The sequence below is a fragment of the Leptosomus discolor genome, unplaced genomic scaffold (genome assembly GCF_034619465.1).
Source record: "Leptosomus discolor isolate bLepDis1 unplaced genomic scaffold, bLepDis1.hap2 HAP2_SCAFFOLD_45, whole genome shotgun sequence".
NCBI lineage: Eukaryota > Metazoa > Chordata > Aves > Leptosomiformes > Leptosomidae > Leptosomus > Leptosomus discolor.
The window spans coordinates 1,351,614-1,375,318 of record NW_028237842.1 but is presented as its reverse complement, the minus strand read 5'-3'; the positions used below and the strand labels follow the sequence as shown (position 1 = coordinate 1,375,318).

Sequence of the window (23,705 nt, the reverse complement as noted above, 5' to 3'; positions counted from 1 at the left end):
TCTGAATAGATGGACCATTTTGAAGTTCTGGAAGGTTTTTATTTTGTATGTACTATTCATCAGAAAGACTTTTAATGAACTGCCAGGTTTCTGTTTTACTTCACGGTGCATGCCAACGAAGCTCGGCTTAAAAGGAGAACAAAACCGTGTGCAAGATGTTAAGACCGTAACTACAGCGGCTTAGAAACAGCCTTTAAATGACACGTATCACACCGGGCTTCACTCTTCGTTAGAGTGATTTGGAGTTGTGTGGCATGAACAGCTCATAAAGCTGAGTACTGAGCTGAGCGTCATTCATGACATACAGATGATTTCTGTTCAACTTAAATACTTTCCAACTAGGTGGAAACTTGGTTTAGTGCTGAAGTTCTAAATCTGTGTTCAGCTGAGATAGGTGTTGTTAATACAGAAGGTGTTATATTAACAGTTGTATTGATTGTTAATATTGAAGGGTTTTGTTCCACCAAAGTCCACTCAGTTTAAAACCCATGTAAACAGGTGAAGAGAAACTGGAGTTTCTGTTTCAGTAGTCTGTTTTGGGGGGGTGGGGAAAATAGTACAAAGTATGTCGTTGAGATGGGCCTTAACAGCAGTTTGCTGTAGCACGTTCTGTGTCTGTCTTTAGAATACATAAGTGTATATTTGTGTGTGCCACGTTTTTGAAAGAGTCGTATGAGAATGTCCCGGGGGAAGTTTTGTTTGCTGGTTTGTAACAAGCTGTCATAAAAATACGTTGTTATTAGTAGAAAGAGCAACACTCTCCCGATTGTTTATAACGAGGCTTTGCCTTTCACACGTGGAAAACGGTGGCTCATTCTGTCAGCTGGGTCCGTGGGAATCTCCAGTTGTCAGACAAACTGGATTGGATTGATGGAATGCGTGAGACGGCGAGACTTTCTGGCATTCGGTTCTTACACGTATGAACAAAAGGCTCCCAGGTAAGATCTGGTTTTCCTTGCACTTGACAAAAGCAAAACAGTCTTTATACAATCATTCTCCAGTATCTTTTCAGTTAGTGTGTGTGTTTTCATGAGGTCACAGAAAACTGTTTTGCATGACATGAAATGTAGAGGAAGGCCATTCAAAAGCAGTAATAATGGACTGAATGGTTAGTCTCAGAGATTAAATATAGCTGTTTATTTTTAAGAGTGAGTGCCCCAGAGGTAATCACGCCAGTGAGTCTCTTCTACTGACTGAGTCTGAGAATGAATGCTTTTTAAAACCATAACCAGTAAGTTGAGAACATCTTAGAAAGAGGAGATGATTTTCCTCCAGGGCAGGCAAAGCTGCATCGAGTGTGTTCTGAGTGACATTTTCTGTGAAGCAGACCTCTGGGTGAGATCTGATGGTAAGACAAGAAGGGCTCTGGCTTTATTAAGGACATGTGTCATGCAAGTCGTGTGTGGTTCTGTTATTTCGATAGCAGCATGAGAGGGAGCGGGAGCGGACAGAGTGATACTTACACTGCTCTTTCTTTGAGACCCCAGCAGCTTCCAGCAATACCAAAGGCTTTCCTTGCCCGGATTCTGAGGGACTGGACCAACTAGAATGTTTTCATGGCTTCAAATGAGCCCTGAACTGCACCTGATACGAGAGATAACTACTCTCACTCATGTGGTCTGCGCTGCTGTTGTCATCTTCTTTCCTACCCTCCTTTTTCTTTCCTACCCTCCTTCTGCTTTCTGTTGTAACAGACTGTAGCTGAGCTGACCAGGACTGATCGTTTTGCCAACTTTCGTGGACAGAAAGACAACTTGGAAACTGCTGTCCTGAGCAGACCAGCATTGTCTCGAGCCAGCCCGAAGCGGGAGTGTCTGAAGCTGCCGTTCCTTAACACTCCAACCCAATTCAAGAGTGTGACCATCTTTCTCCTTTGCAGTTGCCTGGGACACCTCGTGACCCAGTGCAGGTTCTTGTTGGTCTTGCTGGTGCTGGCCCTGTGTTTTGGGCGGGGGGCGGCCCTGGCAGCAGAACCCCGGTGGTGTTCAGTTGGTATTTGCCAGTTCAGCTCCCTGATCCGGTTCACCACGATCCCCGAAGAGTGCCGCTGTTGGAGCGAGGGAGGAGAAACGCAGAGCTAGGGACAGGGAGGGGGGCTGGTGTGCTGCCGGCGTAGGTGTCCTTGAGCGGTCACGGCTGCAGCCCGCAGAGCCTGTCCTGCCTGTCATTTTCTCAGATAGCCGTGCGTGGGGGTGAGCGCAGAAACAGGCTGCATGTTCTGTCCTGACTGCTCTTTTCTCTTTCCTTCTGTGCACTTAGGTTTTGTTCCCACTCAACCTTTCCAGATCACAACAATAGCAGTTGCAGCAGTTCCCAGTCACCACAGATAATTTTTTTTTCTCTCAGAAGAGTCATCACTGCCATTTATGTAGATACTCCTTTTCTCCTTAGCTGGAAAAGAGGTTAAACGGAATAGCACTAAGAACAGATTTCAGGTATTTTATTTTTTCCATATTTTGTATCTCTTATTAAGTTTTACATGACCTTTTTTAAACGTCTTTTCTCTTTTATTTTATTAAGCTATCTTGACTATTCCATAGTAGACTAAAAAAATCTAACAGGGACATGGTCATAGGCATACGGATTTTTGGTCAGATGATTGAAGAACTTGCTGAAAACTAGAAAAAAAAACAAAAGAAAACCAACCCAAACCCCTAGCTCTTGCCAGATCCAGTCCCTGAGCACCTGAGCTCAGCACTGGACACAAATTAGTGCAAGGCAGCAGCAGCAGCTTATGCTGATGCAGAGCTACACTTTCAAACCCCAACCTGATTTTGAGGTAGCAGGGTCTTGTTAAAGCTGTTGGTTCTCTGAGTTCATTGATAATGTCAAAGTTGAAGAAATTATACCGAAGCTGTTCAGTACACTACTTGACTATGTAGTGCGTCAGGCAGAGGTCTTTGAGCAGGGATTTAATTGCTTACAAAGAACAGAATCTTAGGATTATATGGGGTTGTTCTTTGAAAATTTGGAATTTTCAGTCCTTTGCCACCCATGTGTGTAATTTTCAGCTATTTTGTTTTTTATTGTGAATGGACACAGTGAATACCTGGCTATCAATGCTTTTAAAGCCTTACTAAAGCATTGAATAATAAATAAATAGGGCTGGTTTTGTCTCATGTTGCTACCTCCACACGCAATATTTTGTGATGTCTCGAACAAGGTGAAAGTTCTTAAACTTTTGGGGTTTTTATGCTTCCTATACTACTTGTGGCATCCTCAGGGAGAAAGCACGATACCCAGAGCAAAACAGCAGACTTTTGAAATGGGCTAACTTAGATTCTTCCCCTACTTCTCTTGCTGCAAAGCACGTTCTAGTTACTCCTCGTGGTTAAAAGCTTGGAGGCACAATTACCAGCTTACACAGCTCTCATGCCATTTCTCTGTTTTCCCAGATGTTGAAATAATAATGCAGTGCCTCGTTCCTAGAATGGTGACCGGGAAAATGGTCACCAGCTGCATGTTGGACTTTGTTTTCTTCAGTATTCTGCAAGTCCAACAAAAATAGAGGTCAGTAAACGCTTGTTTCCTGACTGCAGCATGGCCATCCGTATATGTTGTTGCAGCCTGTTGGGTGTTTATTTTTCCATAGGTAAAAATTAGAAGTACTTGATTTTCAGTTATTAGGGCCAAATGATGAGGAAACCCATGGAAAGGTTCCACTCTATGGGACAGAAAATGTACCTTAAAAGTGAGAGTATGGCTGTTTATTTTGGAAAACTGGTTGTCCGTAATTTAAATTCAGGAAATGGGAGTGTGTACTCGCACAGTTGGATACAGCCGTGTTTACTCTGCATTTCTGAAATTACAGTGACTATATCCACCCTGTTGTGCAGTATCGTGTGGAGTCCATGGTGCTGCGTATTGCAAAGCCAACAAATTGTGTTCCTGGGACACCCAGCATCCAGCCGCGAGCTCAAACGAAAGCCCTGCAACGTGCTCCCTCAGTAACGGAGCCAGAATCCCGCTCCGACAGCAGTGCTGTTCTCGTGTGAGCCTTCCAGCCGTTAGAGCCTTCCGTTGGGATAGCACAGAGCTACTGATTTTCAGCCTGCCTGGGACAGGTTGAAAGCTTAGGGAAGTAAGTGGTTAACATTTTCTCACAAACTTTGTTTCCCTGGAGACTTTAGCATCTTTTCCAAGGTACTGAGAACCCTTGGGTGTCATTGGAAACCACTGGCACGTACGAATAGCACCATTTTCAGCTACACAACAGAGATGATAAAAATGTACCGGGGTGTGTGTGTGTGTGTGTGTGTGTCTGCACACACATATACCTATGGACATCAATATGTCTTTTTAATTACACAGAGAATTAGACTCTGTTCTGTTAAAAAAGAAAAATCAACTCTGTATGTCCATGTGTGTAGAGCTGTCCCATTCTTGTGGTGAGGCTGGTTTTTCCTATTGCTTCAGAATAAGTTAGAATGTCACATAAATGCACTACCTCTTTTCAAAACTGGACTAGTGTTATTCGGCTGTATGTTAATAAATTATTGTGGTTCTCTTTTAACCGTGGTAGTTCATTCTGGTCTTAACCATGCAAAATGGAAAGATAGAATGAGTTACTCTGTGTGGCCTCTCTTATGGAGCTTAACAGCAACTCTGTTAATGGGAAAAAAGTCTCATGGGTCATTATAACATGTTCTTTATAATTATAGGTAGGTAAGAAATTTTGAATGAGAGTATGTTTGTTTATAGCTGAGATTATAATTGTGGTTGTATCCTTGGTAGTGTTACCAGCATTTAATGTGAGTTGGTGGGTTTCCTTGCTCGGGCTGTAAATGAAAGAATTGTCTTCCTATTTCGTTTTCCTCTTTATTAGAGAGGATGCATTCAAATCTGGCCGTGCATCTCTCAGAGCACTTCTTGACTGGCTTTACCAGATTAGAGATGATACCCCAGTGTCACCCAGTGGAGGAGCTTTTGTCAAGCTGACGATATCAGGGCTCTGTGACGGGCACTTTCCCTTCCTGTTGGCCGAGCAGCTTAAGATCAAACGGATCTTGTAGTTTATATTTTGCTGCATTACGAGCAGAGAGAAGGGGGGGAGGTTCAGTCTCCCATTTCCCAATGTTTTTGATATTTGTCAGCTGGCTGAACTTCTGGCAGTTCAGGAAATATTTACACTTTATGCTTTCATGTACACTGAAGGCTCATTTCCTCAATAATTAAACTGTGTTTTACTTGTGCAGTTTGGGGATCAAACAGTAATTATCTGTGTGTAACACTTCCTTCTTCTTCTGCCTGTAGAGCAGAACGTTTTCCTAGGCAAAGAGTCGTGGTTCGGGAGATGAAACTCCCTGACCTGCTTTCTGTTGTTCTCATTTTGTATGAGGTGTCTGCTGGCTGCTTTGTAAGGAAGTAATAAATATGGCCTGGAGCTCTTTCAAATAATTAGCCAATCACCAGCATACACCTATTTGCCATAAAAGAGAAACTTTAAGAATATTTGTTCCTCTGGCATTAGCCAGTTTGAGAATGAACAGTTAACTCTTGAAGTCCCGTTTCAGGTAACAAGGGTATCTAACCAGTGGGTGAGTGGGGCTGATGGAAACAAAGAACAACAAGCTGTTTACCCTGCCCTCAAGAGCTTTACCTGCAGTCGGAGTTGCTTGTGGTAGTTGTGGGAAGAGCCAAACCGTTGGTGCCTGAGGCACCTTGCAAACTAATTTGTCCTCTGAAGAGCGATTATCTCAACAGTTCTGGGTTTTGCTTTTACTCCTCACTATTTAGGTTGGGCTTTTTAACGTGATTTTTCCTTGGTTCCCTTTGTGGCAGCCTTCCAGAAGAAAGGGTGTGCTGCCGGGAGTGCCGGAAGGGATCTTGAAGCCGAGGGTCGTGATGAAACAGCCCGTGAAGGCTTATCAGCCTGCCAAGGCTGTAACTGGAATGGCTGAAGCTCGGCAGTCAGGTCTGGAATTTACAGCTGACGTTACCTGTGGTGACACCGGTGCTGATTGTTCTGGAAGAGTGCCCTGCACTGAGGTGAGCCTTGCGGGTAGAAATGCAGAAAAACTCTGGAAAAGACACTGTTAATAAAGGATAGTCAGCTAACACAGTAGTATTATTTGAAACGTGTTTAACCTAAATACCTACACAAAAGCTGGTTTTATTTGTAGTACTGAAAATCAGCAACTTGGGATTTATTTGCCATCTTTTTATTAAAAAAAAAAGTCTTATTTTTATTCTTCCCATAAAAATGCCATTTGGCATTGGCATTTCTGTAGAACTCTCTCCAGAAGTAGATTACAGTTGTAATAGCGGAAATAAAATAAAACATTGTGGCTGTTTCATAGTTTTCATGAAAGGAAGAATCAGAAGAATCCAAAAACTAGATCAAATGATCCTAAGCAGTCTTGTCGTCCTCCTTACCCTGCTAACATGCTAAAGAAGTTTAAACCAAATTTTCCTTTATTTTAATTCTTAGTAATTTGTGATCACTCTTCCTTTAATTCATGCTATTTTGGGGTAATGTAAGCACCTTTTTATTTATTATATGCATTAAACCCTTAAATAAAATATATTGCCTCAATATAGTAATTTTCATAAGCAAGGTTGGACTGTGTTTACCAAGAGCTCCTACTGGGTTTAGCAGTAAAGATTTTCAGTTTATTTTTAACGTTGTATGTTGGGGATAACCCTATGCACAAAGCCAGAGAACCGCTGGAGCGCGCTATAAAACTGGTGAAGGACACAAAAACCGGGGTGCTCCCTTGTGTATGGTGACAGGGACAGGCATCAATGGTCTGACTCTCACGGCGTTTTAAAACCGTAGTAGTTCTTCATAGATATATTTTTCTTTTGTCTCGGCAAGGGAAATTCTTGATACTGAAAAGGGTCTGTGGACCCTCTTTGGGAGGTTGCTTACTGTCTTGCAGGATATGCAAAGTAAATAATATTTATTTCCTTGGAGTTTCTTTTGGGACTCTTAGAAAGAGCTTTGAGGGTTTCCCTTCCTTTGAAAATTATGTAGAAGAGAAGAGGGGGGGATATTTTTTCAGGTGTGAATTAATGTAAGTCTTATTTATTGAATTAATACTTTTGTGCCTGCTTCTGATGGTATTTTTTATTTTGGAAAATAGAGTCTTTATGTTCCAGTAGGTATTGCATGTTGATACTCAGAGCAAGGCACTGGTTTTAAGCCTGAAAAGTGGACACAATTCAGAAGCGACCACCAGAGCATACAACGAGATGATCAGGCGGCCTGAAAGACATCAATACAAGTATCTCCCATCTCTCAGTCTAGGATACACTCTGGGCACGTCCATCTCTGGTGCTGGACTTGGGTAAGTTTCCAGCCATGGGAGACAGAGCTTGTCTGGCTGTCCTTCCTTAAGAACTTGAGAATCCAGCGAGTGATTTCAGCCAGATTTCATGAAAGACTTGAAATTTCAAATATACTAAGTTCATAGTAGCTTCAACTGATATGGGAAAGTAGAAAATAACCCAGTACAGACTGGATCCCTTCCCAGTACAGACTGGGCCCTGTCCCGGTACAAACTGGAACAAACTTGACACCCTCCCAGTACAGACTGGGCCATGTCCCAGGACCGACTGGATGCCCTGATCCCCTCTCAGTGCAGACTGGGCCCTGTCCTGGTACAAATTGGATCCCCTCCCGCTACAGACTAGGCCCCGTCCCGGTACAAACTGGATCCCCTCCCGGTATAGACTGGGCCCTGTCCTCGTGCAAACATGGCCTTGCTGTGGCTCCCCAGGACCAGTGAACCCCAGTGCCGGTAGCCAGGCAGCGTGGGGCCTTCCCACGGCCCCCTAGGACCAGTAAACCCCAGTGCCAGTAGCCAGGCAGCATGGAGTCTTCCCATGGCCCCCTAGGACCAACCGCTCCAGACCCCTGGGTCTGACGCTCCCAAAACACCTCCTGGCGGACGTGCCCGGTGGCCACTGAGGCACGGACCCATCTGAGGGGAAAGCTGAGCCCGAGACCCCTTTACTCCGCAGGGACACCCCCTTGTACCCCCCCGAGATAGTATTTTTAGCAACAAACCTCTTTATCTCCCACTGAGCCGCTTACCTTTGTCGCAAACTGATTTATACCCTCCTGCAAGGCCTCCTCACCATGGTGTTCCCACAGCTTCTCGCCCACCAACGCTGGCTCCTTCCACAGGTCGTTCCTGACTTGACTCCTACCCAAAAAGCTTCCCAGAAATTGTGGCAAAACAGAGAGAAAGGGAGGAAAATATCCAGCGTAGAGCTACCCGAGACTGTCATCGCTTAGGGTCTAAGAGAGGAGGACGTCGCCCTGTTGGGGAAGGTAGAACTCGTTGGGGTTGCTGCTAAGGTTTAGCTGAGAGCTGCTCTCTCTCTTGAAAAACACACGCAAAGAATTTTTCAGAATTCCCAGAACTTCATTCTCCACTGAAAATTCCGACGTTTTGACAGCGCCGGGGCTCAGTGTGAAGCGAATAAGCAGGGAAAGGGTGCGTGTGTTGCCAAAAAACAGTCTCTCCTATCAACTGCGACGATCCACACGCTGCAATTGTTCTTCCTGACTGACCGAAGGTGCCACAAGTCAGGGCTTTCCTCCCGTTTCTTCCAGAGAATGGCCTTCTCCCAAAAAGGGGGTAAAGTGGCTGCCGGATTTCTCCTGGAAAAAGGAAAGAGGGGAAGGAAGATGGTTACCTCTGTGCTCGCTGCTGGGGCAGGATGAACGCTGAGCGACCATTGGAAGGAACAATTGTTCCATCAGAGCAGCCACTGACCGGAGATAGTTCACATCCTTAATCTGGGTAATCAATGCTTTCTCCCCAAAACTAAAAGACGAGCATTTTGGTGACCTTTCAGCCACGTGAAACAGGCTTCCATTAGCAAGCAAGGACACCGGAGGTGGCTTTCACCTCACTCCAATCACTTGGTGACTACTGCCACTTTTTAAGAGAAGGGTGCTGTGAAAAACCAAGTGTGGAGAGAGCAACCACAAACTCAGGCAATAGTCCTCATGTCCTAATTCCGTGCAAAACTGGGAGGGATCCAACTCGATTTACCTCTTGGTCTTTCTGAACCGGCGGGTGTGAGTTTCTGTCGAAGGTGATTTTGCCCATCTGGAAGTCGCGGTTGGGGATTTCTCTGGAAAAGCAGCATAAAAGTACGATGAAAGGAGAAATTTTGTACCTCCCATCCACCTGAACGCAGCGAGGCCTATTCTGTGTCGGTCAGTGTTGTACCATCGCTGGCTGCGAATTTTCATCCCCAACTATTTCTAGATGGAAACCACGGAATTATTTCCTAAAGGGGGGCATACGTGGCACGGAGGAGATCATCAGCTCCTGGACCTGCTGTAGAAGCTTGGTTTCCACGTTGCCTGTGGTCTCCACAGGGCCACGGACGTGCTTTTCCACCAGGGTTCAAGATTTCCCGCGACACCACGTTTCGCTTTAGGAAACGGGCACGGCTCCCTCCAGCCCACCAGACTCGGCGAGCCTGCTGCCTCTCCCCACGTGTCTTCTCCAGAACCGGAGCTGACTGAGAGAGTTTTGGCAACGTCGACTTAGGATCTGCACCTTCAGCAGTCAGGGATGTCACAGTCAAGTCTAGAAGACCAGACTTGCTTTTCTAAACGCCAATTAGGAGGAAAACACCTTGTTTATATTGCAGGAGCAGGAAAAAAAAACCTCCACTCAAATGCTGAACCTTCACTTGCTGACAAGGGAACGAGATGGACCAACCTTTGAACGGCTCCTGGTTCAGCTGCCGACGGCTCTGCACCTTCCTTCTTGCTGTCTAGCCTGTACCCAGGACCGGAGAATGCCTGTGTGCACAGAACGAGGTTTAATTTAATTGAAAGCAAGCTGCATGGGGCTGCTCTATTCTGTAAAAGCTTGCTATCCATTTTATTCAATTCTTTGGTTCAGCAGTTTTCTTTCTGGTGTGTCAAAGAAGCCGCTGACCCCTGGGGGTGTGGATGTTTCCATCGCCTGGTTCTCGCCTGCCCCTTGAACGACAGCAAGTCGTGCCCTTTCTGGCCGTGAGCAAAACAAAACACGGGCAGAGACTCGCCAGTGAAGGAAGGAGCCCCTCTAAGATCAAGTATTTTGCAGTTTCTACGAGTATTTTGCAGTTTCTACGAGTATTTCGCAGTTGTTTGGAGCAGCATTCCCTCACCCTTGCACAACATTGGGAAAACAGCCGAGATGGGGGACTTACGTGAAAGCCTGCGTCGCTCGCACGTCCACTGGGGTCTCCTTCAGCGTCCTGTGAGGGGAAAAAAGTGACTTCCTCGTGTTCCTGGTGCGATGTGCGGAACACACAAGAACAGTTCCACGTATTTCTGACCAAACAAAACTTTAGAATAATTCTGTGCAAAATGAGAATAATTATCTTTCTGAAACCAACTGTTGGTACACAACCACCTCCTCAGTAACACAGGAAAAAGCATCCGGTAAGGAAAGGTCAGCCTTAAGAAATCCTTTCGGGCAAAAATAAACGATGTTGGAGCTCCCCGTTCCCTCACAAGCAAGGCTGGTTGTCTAGAGGATGCGTTTGTGGAGAGCAGAAGCTTAACTTACTGTGGTCTCTTCCTGTTGTGCGCTTCCCTCTGGTTCTTTGGGCCCCACGGGAGCAACAAAATCCACCTGTTTATAGAAGCAGCGTGAAAATAAGCATGAACGATATTTTTCTTTGGATCGTAAGGTTTAGAGCACTGTTTCTCCAAACTCCACCAACTATCACTCCGTTTTGATCAAGAAAGAACTGACGTCTGCCTGTTACATATTTTAACTCAAAAGTGAAAAGACTAAACCTCCCAGGAATGAGCCTTAGCACAGAAGTGGGACAGAGCCGTGAACCAGCACCCCACAATTCTTTGAACCAAGAAAAGGCTGCTCTATCAAACTCAGATTCTAAAACACCTTGAGGACAAACACGGCCCCCGAGGCATGACAGTCACCTGAGGGGACATGAAGTGCAGCTCAGGACCACAGCCGTGGTCACAAAGGCACACGGGGTTCTCTCAAACGAGTCCTCTTCCCCGTCCCATCTGACTTGACCTTTCCTGCCCCGTCCTCAGAGGTGCCCGGTGGGCGATGCTGTCACTGACTAAGATGCCCTCTCCTTTGGGGAGGACACAGGCTTTCCATGTCAGCTTGAACTTACCTCGAGATCACAGTCTGTGATGGACACGGCCTTCTCTGGTTTGGTCTCCACCACCTGAAGCTCATAGATCTGAAAGAGCAGTGAATATTTCAAGACGGCCCATGAAAGAGCTCAGCCTGTAGAAGAAAAGCATGGCAAAACCTTTCCCTTCAGACAGCTTCAAGAAAATTGAAGGAAGTGCTCCCCTTACTCGACGACTGGATACTACAGGACCTCCACAGAACATGACCGCAAAGATTTTTTTGCCCTAGACACAAGATTGCTGTATGGTGGAACGAGAGAACCTGCCTTTTACTGTACCTTGCTGCGCTCTGACTGTACCTTAATCTGCATTTCTGAAAGCAAATTACGAATGTAGGGTAAAACTGAAAAAGAGCTTGTAAGAACATCAGCAGCACAAATGTGTGTTTTCTCACGAGTCAACAACCAGCCTAAACATCATCTGTGTTGATTGTTTTAGCATCGACATCGAAGAGCTGAGCTGAGTCTGCAGCCCCAACGGATCCAGTGGGCACAACACTCACCCATAGAATCGCTTCTCAAGATGTAGCCGAGGTACTTGTGCAGTCACAACTGACTGTACGGTGTCTATATCTAATATACTGTACCTTTTCGTTGTACTTGATGGCAATAACATCCCCCGTAGTGAGACAAGGGTAGTTTCTCAAGGCGTTTTCTAATCTTGGGAGGATGTTAAGATGAAACGTTTGTCTTCGATGCAACATCAAAGCTTTAAAGCTACTGTGTCATTAAAACCCTGATCCTTGGTCCCTCAAAGGTGGTTTAGAACCTTTTAGTAAACCTTAGGGTGTTTAAGTTTTTCTAGAGAACACTCAAACCCATTGGACTTTCAAGATTCACGCTTGTGCCCTCCAGGTGACGCTTTGTGCCAGCAGTTGGCGTCATCTCTGTACGTAAGCCCTCCATCCTTCCAGGAGTTACTGGAGGAGTGTGAGCCACGCCTGAAGAGCGAGCTCTGCCTCGTCCTTCCATTCAGGAGAAAACTTGTGCCCCGCTCCGTAGCCGGTAGGAAGGATACACAGCTTTGACGCTGGTGATGGAAAGAAAATCTGGGCTCTGGGGCTGAAATGTGGCGGAAGTACCCACGGGAAGGTGGACGCTTTCCACTTGTACCAGGCCTCCCGCTTCCAGCGACAAGTTCTGCATCATCTGCGAGAGTGAAAACAAGGACACGAACCACGATCAGCGAGATCTCTTTCCTTATTTTCGCTGGGGCCACCACCTTCCCTGAAATGCACCAGTCGGCCATGTTTTCTTTTCAGGAATAACGGCCTTCAGAAGCAGTCTGCTTCGCTTACGGAGTTAAACTGGGGGAGGGAAACCTGGCTGAAAGCTGTGAACGTGACTAGCGAAGACAGGCCCGGCCAGGACACCTCCCACCTCTTTAATACCAAACTGGCAACTCATTTGTCCTGCTCTTCGGGTTTGGACACAGGAGACCACTCACCCAGGGCGGAAGGTAGCAGACACCCTCCTCAGCCTCAGATTCCAGCACTCCACAGTGCGTCGCTCGGTCCGCCTTGGTGTTTGTCAGCCGGAACAGCATCGGGCAGGGCATGTCAAGTCGGACTGGGGAGAAAGGAGACAAAAACGTTACTTGTTGACAAGCCCCTACTGCGTTCTCTTGTGGAGAAGGTGCACGCAGGAAGATCTGGTTTGTAAGATTTACCTATTCTTCCCAGCCCAGTAAGGTCCAGTGATCTCTGCCCCGTTCACCATCCACACCGCACTATGCCTGTTCACAAACAGAACTACATGGATTTAATGAGGATTAATTTGGCATGCTGTCAGTCACTTACCGAGGAGCTGTTGTGAATCAGGCGGTCTCTCCACCTCAGGTTCAGAAGGATCTCTTAGTTTCTGGTAAGGGATCTCAAACCTTGGGAGGTGTCCCTGCTCAAAGGGGAGAGTCACCGGGCGTGCAGTCTGGTTGCAATTTAGGGAGAGCTCAAGTTGGGCTCATGCAAAGATCTGTGGCTGGTAAAAGGTCTCTCTGCCTCAAGGAACCACCTTGAGAGGTGACCCAGCTCAAGGGGAGATGACTGCCATGCAGCCACGCTGCCGAGCAGGGAGAGCCCAGAGCGGCTCACTTAGGCCGTCACATTGATGGGATGAAGTGGTTGGCTCGTAGTCCATCTGCAGACAATGGGAAAGGTCTGCATGAGACTCCTTGTGCCCACAACTTTCTTTGTGCCTTGATCAATGAGTCTGGGAAGAACCACCTGCTATTGATGTGTTAATCACGTGATGGATGATCCAAGCTCATGTGCATCGATACTCGCTGGGTCACCCTGTGTGGGTTCCCTAGAACCTTCCGACGTTCCAAATTTCCCCAAAAAAACCCATTTCTTTTCCCCAAAGGACTCTCCGAAAGCAAGCTCAAGAAGAACTCTTTGCATCTCAACTCTCACCAGCACATCGCCATTCTGGTGGATGAAAGCCTTGTCGTCAGCCCCAGCTGGGAAACCAGGTTGGTGCTGGGACTATCTATGGGGTCCCTCACTGGAGTGCAGGTCCCTCACAGTCTTTCTCACAGGTCCACTACTGGTCCCAGCTCTGCACAATATACCCCAAAGGAAACAGCCCAAATGACCAAGGACTCACTTTTGGCCAACATGTTATTTCTTATTTATTCTAAAAAGCATCATCTTCTGATGTACAGCATCCCAGTTGGTACTGGTAACAACTGCTCATAGACAGCCCAGCTCAGCTCAGGTGCCAGGAGTCAAATCCCAGTCCATCCATGGTTTGGCCACAAATTCCCCTGCTCACCCTGCTCCACCGGTCACGGCGGGGGTACAGAGCTGGCTCTGAAGCCCGTGGCCAGAGCCCTGATGGGACCGAGGCGGGTGAAGGCCACTCCAGCCTCCCTGTGACTGCTGGCACAGCCCGAAAGCTGCTGCGTTTTCCAGTTCTCATTGTAAGGAAAGTGTCGACAGGAGTGACAGGCCTTGCCATGGCCCAGTTTCCCCCATTGGCCATCCCCATGGCCACCACAGGGTTCCGGAATGTCTGTCTGTCACAGCCGGGGCGTTTGTGACGTCATGGCATGAGCTGGACTCATCTGCCCGCACGGCTGCCCCCCAACTCAGTGGTGTGTTTGCCACAGGCAGTGAAGGACCGAGACCTGGGGCTCTTCAGCCTGAAGAAGAAAAGACTGAGAGGGGACCTCATCAACGCTTGGAAATATCTCAAGGGTGGGTGTCAAGGGGATGGGGCCGGGCTCTTTTCGGTGGTGCCCAGTGACCGGGCAAGGGGCAACGGGCACAAACTGGAGCACAGGAAGTTCAACCTGAACATTAAGGGTGACAAGAGCACTGGAACAGGCTGCCGAGGGAGGTTGTGGAGTCTCCTTCCCTGGAGATACTCAAAACGCTGCCTGGACACACTCCTGTGCAACCTGCTGTAAGGGGATTAGCAGAGGGGGTTGGACTAGATGATCTCCAGAGGTCCCTTCCAACCCCCACTGTGGTGTGATTCTGTGACAGCCTGCGACTGCACCAGTGCCGCCCCATCTCTGTTGCTGTGATGCAGCTGAGGTCTGGACGTCGCACAAAGTCACCGTCCCCCTCTGTGGGACCTCCCCCGAGGAAAAGGAAGCGCCGGGCTCGCGCGGAGGAAGGTGAGTGCAGAGCATCCCCCCTCCCCGGGCGCCTAGGGCCCGTAGAAGAGCGGCCGTCCCTCCTTCGCAGGGCAGCGGGGGCCAACAGCCCAACCCATGCCGGGCCTTTGCCAGTGGGGTTGGGAAACGGGAGCTGCGACATGTGCGGGGCGCCGGTCCCAGGGGTTGCTCGGCTGGAGGTGTTGCAAATCTGGAGAAGAAAAACTTCTCCACACACAGACCAGTAGAGACGTCGTTTATTAACGACGTGCAGCGGGGATGTGGGATCCTTCCCCAAGATGGCCGCCTGCACATTGCAATCAACAAATATTTATATATTAAATTCGTACATATTCAGTCATCATTGATATGTATCAATGATATATCGTTGAAATATCATCCATGCATATTCATCATCGTCCTCTCGATGATTGGTTCTTCTTCTCTCGCTCCTGATGCCAATGAGCGCGCAGCCTCTGTCGTAGTCTTCTCTTGTTCCCTTGTGAGTAGGGGGTATCGTTTAGGTAGGTGGCCCGTGAGTCGGAGGTCTTGACCGCTCCTCAAATTGACCATGTTTGGTCAAGGAACATGTCCTTGGCTCGTAGGCTCTTGGCTCGTACCTGCTTTGGTCATGATGCAAAGATTATACACAATGGGCACCATCATAAATCCTGTCCAGCAGACATCTTGGACTACAACACACTGTCCTTGTTTCTAACCACTAACAGATCATTGGTTAATGAATACTGTAGCTCTGGGACTTTACAGGGGTATGCTAGCAGCATTGGCAATACAGATTTTATTTTATATTTGATCGTTTATCCCATTTGAGACTTATTTTCCCAAAGTAATCATTAGTTTCCCCTATTAATATCCACTAATTAGAATTCTTGATATTCAAATCAAGATGGGAACAGTAAAGGGATTTCTAAGCAGTATCCTAAAATCCTAAATCTGGTGCTTTCTGCACCAGAGGCGCCGCGCTGGCTTTGGCTGCCGCCGCTGCTCCTTGTGCCGCCGGTGAAGGGTTTGCTTTGCCGTTTCAGTGAGTCCCCCGGAGAGGCCGGAGCGGCCGCAGCAGCACGAGGAGCCTGGAGAAGGGCCGAGCAACCAGAGCAGCCCTCCGCAGCTGTCGCCACGTCAGCAGGTGCGAAACCCCCCTGGCCGGGGGTGTCATCTCCCTCCGCCGACAGGGACATCAACCTGACAGCTCCTCAGCGCGGTTTCGGCTGAGCTTGGGAAGACCCCGGTGAGCGCCGCGACACCTCGCTCGGCGGCAGACACCTATTCACACACTCTCCTCTTTGTGTTCTTCCACCAGTTCTCGTCCCAGTCCTGCTGCTTCTCCACATTCGTGCTTCCTGGGCCTCACGCCAGCTCCAACGTGGAGAACGGCGGGAAGAGTACGTGCGGGCTTCATTTTGACTCACAACCTGTTGGAAGAACGTTTGTGGGTGACACCGAGTAGGACAGCTTTTGGGCAAGGCTGCGGGAACGTCGCTGAACTGCCCGCAGACATCCTGCTGGCTTTGTGGCCAGAGCTGGCAGAGTGTTTGGGGGTGGCTTTGAGGACAAAAGAGGACGGGTTTACCGCGTTAGTGCGTGGTTACAAAACCTGCCACGTGAGTCCTGGTTTAGGAGCGTTAGAAGAAGACATTCTTCTTTTTTAAAGTCTCCTGTTAAAACCTTAGGCCCATTAGGAGCCACGGGAATTTATGATTAAGGATGTTTTCCCTCCTTGCTGTACCTCACTAATCTTGAGCAAAGAGAATCGATCACCCAACAGAATTTTCAAGCTGTCAGACTAATGCTACGTACTTTTGAGTTGGCGTTGATTTAAGAGCACTTATAAGCCCAAACAAACAAAATTGCCTTTAGGAAACATTTTCTTTCGTACTAGGTATTGCAAAACCTTGTCTTCTTGTTTTTTTTTTTTTCTGATTAAATTCTGAAATCTCCATGCGAGCAGGTCTATTTGTCAGGACTGGTTATCCTGAAATCTGGGGCTCAAAAAACAAATTTGCAGGAGATTTTAGAATCTCCTTTTTTTGTTTTAGAAGAGATTTTAGAAAAAGGAATGATAAAATTGTATGTTATGTACTCTTTGGACGATCCTATTTTTCCTAACCTTATATTCTTCCTCATTTCTGCAGTAATTATGCCACGGTCTGCTATGGATCAACTCAGTAAGTGAATATTTTATTTGCATGAGCAAATGCATAAGCAAATACTGCAGTATTTTAATTACCTACTAAACTCTGACTTAAACAGAGACTATGAGACTAATTAGTTCAAAAATTGTGTTATGGAACTATTTTGTCTGTCAGAATTCATGGGGATTGTCTGTCTTCAAGTACAGACATCTGAAGTGTTGGGCTACCCGAGGCAGGAATCGTCCTTAGTAACTATTAAGAGCTCAATACAACGGTTACCATTCATGTAGTAAATTCTTAATCATAACCTGCTGGTGCTGGACGCACTTGCCCGGAACCAATTTTGTTTTGAAGACGAAATAAGTGATAATTAACTTTGAAATGGGAAAAAAAGATAATCAAATCAATAGTATAAATGGCTTTTATTGGTCTTTTTAATCAAGGCGGATTTCCCCCACGCTCCGGTTTTAACCTGAATAGAATTTCCTTGAGGAAACAGTTTAGGCGGGACTTGATTTTCAAAGAGGCGGGGCCTGTTAAAGCCCATGAGGTAGGAGGTAACTGATAATAGCACAAGGACAGAAGAGCTCTCGGTGCGAGGACAGCATCTGTGCGTCCGCGTTCTCTCGAGGGTTCATAGTCTTGAGGAGCTGCAATGATGGCAGGAGGGGAATCCTCTGCTGTAGCCTGGCCCGTTCACTGGCTCATGTTCAATCTCCAAACTCAAAGTTCAGGAACGCAGTAGGGGCTTGTCAACAAGTAACGTTTTTGTCTCCTTTCTCCCCAGTCCGACTTGACATGCCCTGCCCGATGCTGTTCCGGCTGACAAACACCAAGGCGGACCGAGCGACGCACTGTGGAGTGCTGGAATCTGAGGCTGAGGAGGGTGTCTGCTACCTTCCGCCCTGGGTGAGTGGTCTCCCGTGTCCAAACCCGAAGAGCAGGACAAATGAGTTGCCAGTTTGGTATTAAAGAGGTGGGAGGTGTCCTGGCCGGGCCTGTCTTCGCTAGTCACGTTCACAGCTTTCAGCCAGGTTTCCCTCCCCCAGTTTAACTCCGTAAGCGAAGCAGACTGCTTCTGAAGGCCGTTATTCCTGAAAAGAAAACATGGCCGACTGGTGCGTTTCAGGGCAGGTGGTGGCCCCAGCGAAAATAAGGAAAGAGATCTCGCTGATCGTGGTTCGTGTCCTTGTTTTCACTCTCGCAGATGATGCAGAACTTGTCGCTGGAAGCGGGAGGCCTGGTACAAGTGGAAAGCGTCCACCTTCCCGTGGGTACTTCCGCCACATTTCAGCCCCAGAGCCCAGATTTTCTTTCCATCACCAGCGTCAAAGCTGTGTATCCTTCCTACCGGCTACGGAGTGGGGCACAAGTTTTCTCCTGAATGGAAGGACGAGGCAGAGCTCGCTCTTCAGGCGTGGCTCACACTCCTCCAGTAACTCCTGGAAGGATGGAGGGCTTACGTACAGAGATGACGCCAACTGCTGGCACAAAGCGTCACCTGGAGGGCAGAAGCGTGAATCTTGAAAGTCCAATGGGTTTGAGTGTTCTCTAGAAAAACTTAAACACCCTAAGGTTTACTAAAAGGTTCTAAACCACATTTGAGGGACCAAGGATCAGGGTTTTAATGACACAGTAGCTTTAAAGCTTTGATGTTGCATCGAAGACAAACGTTTCATCTTAACATCCTCCCAAGATTAGAAAACGCCTTGAGAAACTACCCTTGTCTCACTACGGGGGATGTTATTGCCATCAAGTACAACAAAAAGGTACAGTATATTAGATATAGACACCGTACAGTCAGTTGTGACTGCACAAGTACCTCGGCTACATCTTGAGAAGCGATTCTATGGGTGAGTGTTGTGCCCACTGGATCCGTTGGGGCTGCAGACTCAGCTCAGCTCTTCGATGTCGATGCTAAAACAATCAACACAGATGATGTTTAGGCTGGTTGTTGACTCGTGAGAAAACACACATTTGTGCTGCTGATGTTCTTACAAGCTCTGTTTCAGTTTTACCCTACATTCGTAATTTGCTTTCAGAAATGCAGATTAAGGTACAGTCAGAGCGCAGCAAGGTACAGTAAAAGGCAGGTTCTCTCGTTCCACCATACAGCAATCTTCTGTCTAGGGCAAAAAAATCTTTGCTGTCATGTTCTGTGGAGGTCCTGTAGTATCCAGTCGTCGAGTAAGGGGAGCACTTCCTTCAATTTTCTTGAAGCTGTCTGAAGGGAAAGGTTTTGCCATGCTTTTCTTCTACAGGCTGAGCTCTTTCATGGGCCGTCTTGAAATATTCACTGCTCTTTCAGATCTATGAGCTTCAGGTGGTGGAGACCAAACCAGAGAAGGCCGTGTCCATCACAGACTGTGATCTCGAGGTAAGTTCAAGCTGACATGGAAAGTCTGTGTCCTCCCCAAAGGAGAGGGCATCTTAGTCAGTGACAGCATCGCCCACCGGGCACCTCTGAGGATGGGGCAGGAAAGGTCAAGTCAGATGGGACAGGGAAGAGGACTCGTTTGAGAGAACCCCGTGTGCCTTTATGACCACGGCTGTGGTCCTGAGCTGCACTTCATGTCCCCTCAGGTGACTGTCATGCCTCGGGGGCCGTGTTTGTCCTCAAGGTGTTTTAGAATCTGAGTTTGATAGAGCAGCCTTTTCTTGGTTCAAAGAATTGCGGGGTGCTGGTTCACGGCTCTGTCCCACTTCTGTGCTAAGGCTCATTCCTGGGAGGTTTCGTCTTTTCACTTTTGAGTTAAAATATGTAACAGGCAGACGTCAGTTCTTTCTTGATCAAAACGGAGTGATAGTTGGTGGAGTTTGGAGAAACAGTGCTCTAAACCTTACGATCCAAAGAAAAATATCGTTCATGCTTATTTTCACGCTGCTTCTATAAACAGGTGGATTTTGTTGCTCCCGTGGGGCCCAAAGAACCAGAGGGAAGCGCACAACAGGAAGAGACCACAGTAAGTTAAGCTTCTGCTCTCCACAAACGCATCCTCTAGACAACTAGCCTTGCTTGTGAGGGAACGGGGAGCTCCAACATCGTTTATTTTTGCCCGAAATGATTTCTTAAGGCTGACCTTTCCTTACCGGATGCTTTTTCCTGTGTTACTGAGGAGGTGGTTGTGTACCAACAGTTGATTTCGGAAAGATAATTATTCTAATTTTGCACAGAATTATTCTAAAGTTTTGTTTGGTCAGAAATACGTGGAACTGTTCTTGTGTGTTCTGCACATCGCACCAGGAACACGAGGAAGTCACTTTTTTCCCCTCACAGGACGCTGAAGGAGACCCCAGCGGAAGTGCGAGCGACGCAGGCTTTCACGTAAGTCCCCCATCTCGGCTGTTTTCCCAATGTTGTGCAAGGGTGAGGGAAAGCTGCTCCAAACAACTGCGAAATACTCGTATAAACTGCAAAATAATCGCAGAAACTGCAAAATACTTGATCTTAGAGGGGCTCCTTCCTTCACTGGCGAGTCTCTGCCTGTGTTTTGTTTTGCTCACGGCCAGGAAGGGCACAACTTGCTGTCGTTCAAGGGGCAGGTGAAAACCAGGCGATGGAAACATCCACACCCCCAGGGGTCAGCGGCTTCTTTGACACGCCAGGAAGAAAACTGCTGAACCAAAGAATTGAATAAAATGGATAGCAAGCTTTTACAGAATAGAGCAGCCCCATGCAGCTTGCTTTCAATTAAATTAAACCTCGTTCTGTGCACACAGGCATTCTCCGGTCCTGGGTACAGGCTAGACAGCAAGAAGGAAGGTGTTGAGCCGTCGGCAGCTGAACCAGGAGCCGTTCAAAGGTTGGTCCATCTCGTTCCCTTGTCAGCAAGTGAAGGTTCAGCATTTGAGTGGAGGTTTTTTTTTCCTGCTCCTGCAATATAAACAAGGTGTTTTCCTCCTAATTTGGCGTTTAGAAAAGCAAGTCTGGTCTTCTAGACTTGGCTGTGACATCCCTGACTGCTGAAGGTGCAGATCCTAAGTCAACGTTGCCAAAACTCTCTCAGTCAACTCCGGTTCTGGGGAAGACATGTGGGGAGAGGCAGCAGGCTCGCCGAGTCTGGTGGGCTGGAGGGAGCCCTGCCCGTTTCCTAAAGCGAAACGTGGTGTCGCGGGAAATCTTGAACCCTGGTGGAAAAGCACGTCCGTGGCCCTGTGGAGACCACAGGCAACGTGGAAACCAAGCTTCTACAGCAGGTCCAGGAGCTGAAGATCTCCTCCATGCCACGTATGCCCCCCTTTAGGAAATAATTCCGTGGCTTCCATCTAGAAATAGTTGGGGATGAAAATTCGCAGCCAGCGATGGTACAACACTGACCGACACAGAATAGGCCTCGCTGCGTTCAGGTGGATGGGAGGTACAAAATTTCTCCTTTCATCGTACTTTTATGCTGCTTTTCCAGAGAAATCCCCAACCACGACTACCAGATGGGTAAAATCACCTTTGACAGAAACTCACACCCGCCGGTTCAGAAAGACCAAGAGGTAAATCGAGTTGGATCCCTCCCAGTTTTGCACGGAATTAGGACATGAGGACTATTGCCCGAGTTTGTGGTTCCTCTCTCCACACTTGGTTTTTCACAGCACCCTTCTCTTAAAAAGTGGGAGTAGTCACCAAGTGACTGGAGTGAGGTGAAAGCCACCTCCGGTGTCCTTGCTTGCTAATGGAAGCCTGTTTCACGTGGCTGAAAGGTCACCAAAACGCTCGTCTTTTAGTTTTGGGGAGAAAGCAGTGATTACCCAGATTAAGGATGTGAACTATCTCCGGTCAGTGGCTGCTCTGATGGAACAATTGTTCCTTCCAATGGTCGCTCAGCGTTCATCCTGCCCCAGCAGCGAGCACAGAGGTAACCATCTTCCTTCCCCTCTTTCCTTTTTCCAGGAGAAATCCGGCAGCCACTTTACCCCCTTTTTGGGAGAAGGCCATTCTCTGGAAGAAACGGGAGGAAAGCCCTGACTTGTGGCACCTTCGGTCAGTCAGGAAGAACAATTGCAGCGTGTGGATCGTCGCAGTTGAGAGGAGACACTGGTTTTTGGCAACACACGCACCCTTTCCCTGCTTATTCGTTTCACACTGAGCCCCGGCGCTGTCAAACCGTCGGAATATTCAGTGGAGAATGAAGTTCTGGGAATTCTGAAAAATTCTTTGCGTGTGTTTTTCAAGAGAGAGAGCAGCTCTCAGCTAAACCTTAGCAGCAACCCCAACGAGTTCTACCTTCCCCAACAGGGCGACGTCCTCCTCTCTTAGACCCTGAGTGAGGACAGTCTCGGGTAGCTCCACGCTGGATATTTTCCTCCCTTTCTCTCTGTTTTGCCACAATTTCTGGGAAGCTTTTTGGGTAGGAGTCAAGTCAGGAACGACCTGCGGAAGGAGCCAGCGTTGGTGGGCGAGAAGCTGTGGGAACACCACGGTGAGGAGGCCTTGCAGGAGGGTATAAATCAGTTTGGGACAAAAGCAAGCGTCTCAGTGGGAGATAAAGAGGTTTGTTGCTAAAAATAGTATCTCGGGGGGGGTACAAGGGGGTGTCCCTGCGGAGTAAAGGGGTCTCGGGCTCAGCTTTCCCCTCAGATGGGTCCGTGCCTCAGTGGCCACCGGGCACATCCGCCAGGAGGGGTTTTGGGAGCGTCAGACCCAGGGGTCTGGAACGGCTGGTCCTGGGGGGCCATGGGAAGACTCCATGCTGCCTGGCTACTGGCACTGGGGTTTACTGGTCCTAGGGGGCCGTGGGAAGGCCCCACGCTGCCTGGCTACCAGCACTGGGGTTCACTGGTCCTGGGGAGCCGCAGCAAGGCCATGTTTGCAGAAGGACAGGGCCCAGTCTATACTGGGAGGCGATCCAGTTTGTACCGGGACGGGGCCTAGTTTGTAGTGGGAGGGGATCCAATTTGTACCAGGACAGGGCCCAGTCTGTACTGACAGGGGATCAGGGCATCCAGTTGGTCCTGGGACATGGCCCAGTCTGTACTGGGAGGGTGTCCAGTTTGTTCCAGTTTGTACCGGGACGGGGCCTAGTCTGTACTGGGAGGGGATCCAGTCTGTACTGGGTTATTTTCTACTTTCCCATATCAGTTGAAGCTACTATGAACTTAGTATATTTGAAATTTCAAGTCTTTCATGAAATCTGGCTGAAATCACTCGCTGGATTCTCAAGTTATTAAGGAAGGACAGCCAGACAGGCTCTGTTTCCCATGGCTGGAAACTTACCCAAGTCCAGCACCAGAGATGGACGTGCCCAGAGTGTATCCTAGACTGAGAGATGGGAGATACTTGTATTGATGTCTTTCAGGCCGCCTGATCATCTCGTTGCATGCTCTGGTGGTCGCTTCTGAATTGTGTCCACTTTTCAGGCTTAAAACCAGTGCCTTGCTCTGAGTATCAACATGCAATACCTACTGGATCATAAAGACTCTATTTTCCAAAATAAAAAATATCATCAGAAGCAGGCACAAAAGTATTAATTCAATAAATAAGACTTACATTAATTCACACCTGAAAAAATATCCTCCCCTCTTCTCTTCTACATAATTTTCAAAGGAAAGGAAACCCTCAAAGCTCTTTCTAAGAGTCCCAAAAGAAACTCCAAGGAAATAAATATTATTTACTTTGCATATCCTGCAAGACAGTAAGCAACCTCCCAAAGAGGGTCCACAGACCCTTTTCAGTATCACGAATTTCCCTTGCCGAGACAAAAGAAAAATATATCTATGAAGAACTACTACGGTTTTAAAACGCCGTGAGAGTCAGACCATTGATGCCTGTCCCTGTCACCATACACAAGGGAGCACCCCGGTTTTTGTGTCCTTCACCAGTTTTA

The 23,705-nt window shown here is 47.7% G+C and overlaps 2 protein-coding genes across 2 annotated transcripts; one reads left to right on the top strand and one right to left on the bottom strand.

Annotated features, from left to right (window-relative positions):
- Positions 1 to 8,536: 8,536 nt before the first annotated feature.
- LOC147412676 (ubiquitin recognition factor in ER-associated degradation protein 1-like) lies at positions 8,537 to 13,272 on the bottom strand. The gene is made up of 12 exons (XM_086481146.1): positions 13,227 to 13,272; positions 13,016 to 13,029; positions 12,806 to 12,839; positions 12,584 to 12,705; positions 12,155 to 12,285; positions 11,724 to 11,796; positions 11,116 to 11,184; positions 10,530 to 10,595; positions 10,168 to 10,215; positions 9,690 to 9,772; positions 9,009 to 9,090; positions 8,537 to 8,611 (listed from the first exon to the last, which is right to left on the bottom strand). Exons 1-12 carry the CDS (start codon positions 13,270 to 13,272, stop codon positions 8,537 to 8,539), a joined length of 843 nt encoding a protein of 280 aa, XP_086337272.1.
- Positions 13,273 to 13,383: 111 nt separating this feature from the next.
- Positions 13,384 to 21,847, top strand: LOC147412675 (ubiquitin recognition factor in ER-associated degradation protein 1-like). The gene is made up of 15 exons (XM_086481145.1): positions 13,384 to 13,396; positions 13,498 to 13,606; positions 14,625 to 14,758; positions 15,784 to 15,884; positions 15,948 to 16,140; positions 16,891 to 16,923; positions 17,678 to 17,799; positions 18,098 to 18,228; positions 18,587 to 18,659; positions 19,199 to 19,267; positions 19,788 to 19,853; positions 20,168 to 20,215; positions 20,611 to 20,693; positions 21,294 to 21,375; positions 21,773 to 21,847. The coding sequence occupies exons 1-15, from the start codon at positions 13,384 to 13,386 to the stop codon at positions 21,845 to 21,847; spliced, it is 1,332 nt and encodes a 443-aa protein (XP_086337271.1).
- The last annotated feature ends 1,858 nt before the right edge of the window (positions 21,848 to 23,705 follow it).

Excerpts from the sequence above, each read along its gene's own strand:
- LOC147412675 (XM_086481145.1), top strand. Across the intron at positions 14,759-15,783 it reads CCGGGCTCGCGCGGAGGAAG|TGAGTCCCCCGGAGAGGCCG; the intron begins GTGAGTGCAGAG and ends TTGCCGTTTCAG. Across the intron at positions 20,216-20,610 it reads CGAGCGACGCAGGCTTTCAC|GCATTCTCCGGTCCTGGGTA; the intron begins GTAAGTCCCCCA and ends CTGTGCACACAG.
- LOC147412676 (XM_086481146.1), bottom strand. The coding sequence starts at position 13,272 with ATGGACTACGAGCCAACCACTTCATCCCATCAATGTGACGGCCTAA. Across the intron at positions 9,773-10,167 it reads CGAGCGACGCAGGCTTTCAC|GCATTCTCCGGTCCTGGGTA; the intron begins GTAAGTCCCCCA and ends CTGTGCACACAG. Across the intron at positions 9,091-9,689 it reads GAACCAGGAGCCGTTCAAAG|AGAAATCCCCAACCGCGACT; the intron begins GTTGGTCCATCT and ends CTGCTTTTCCAG.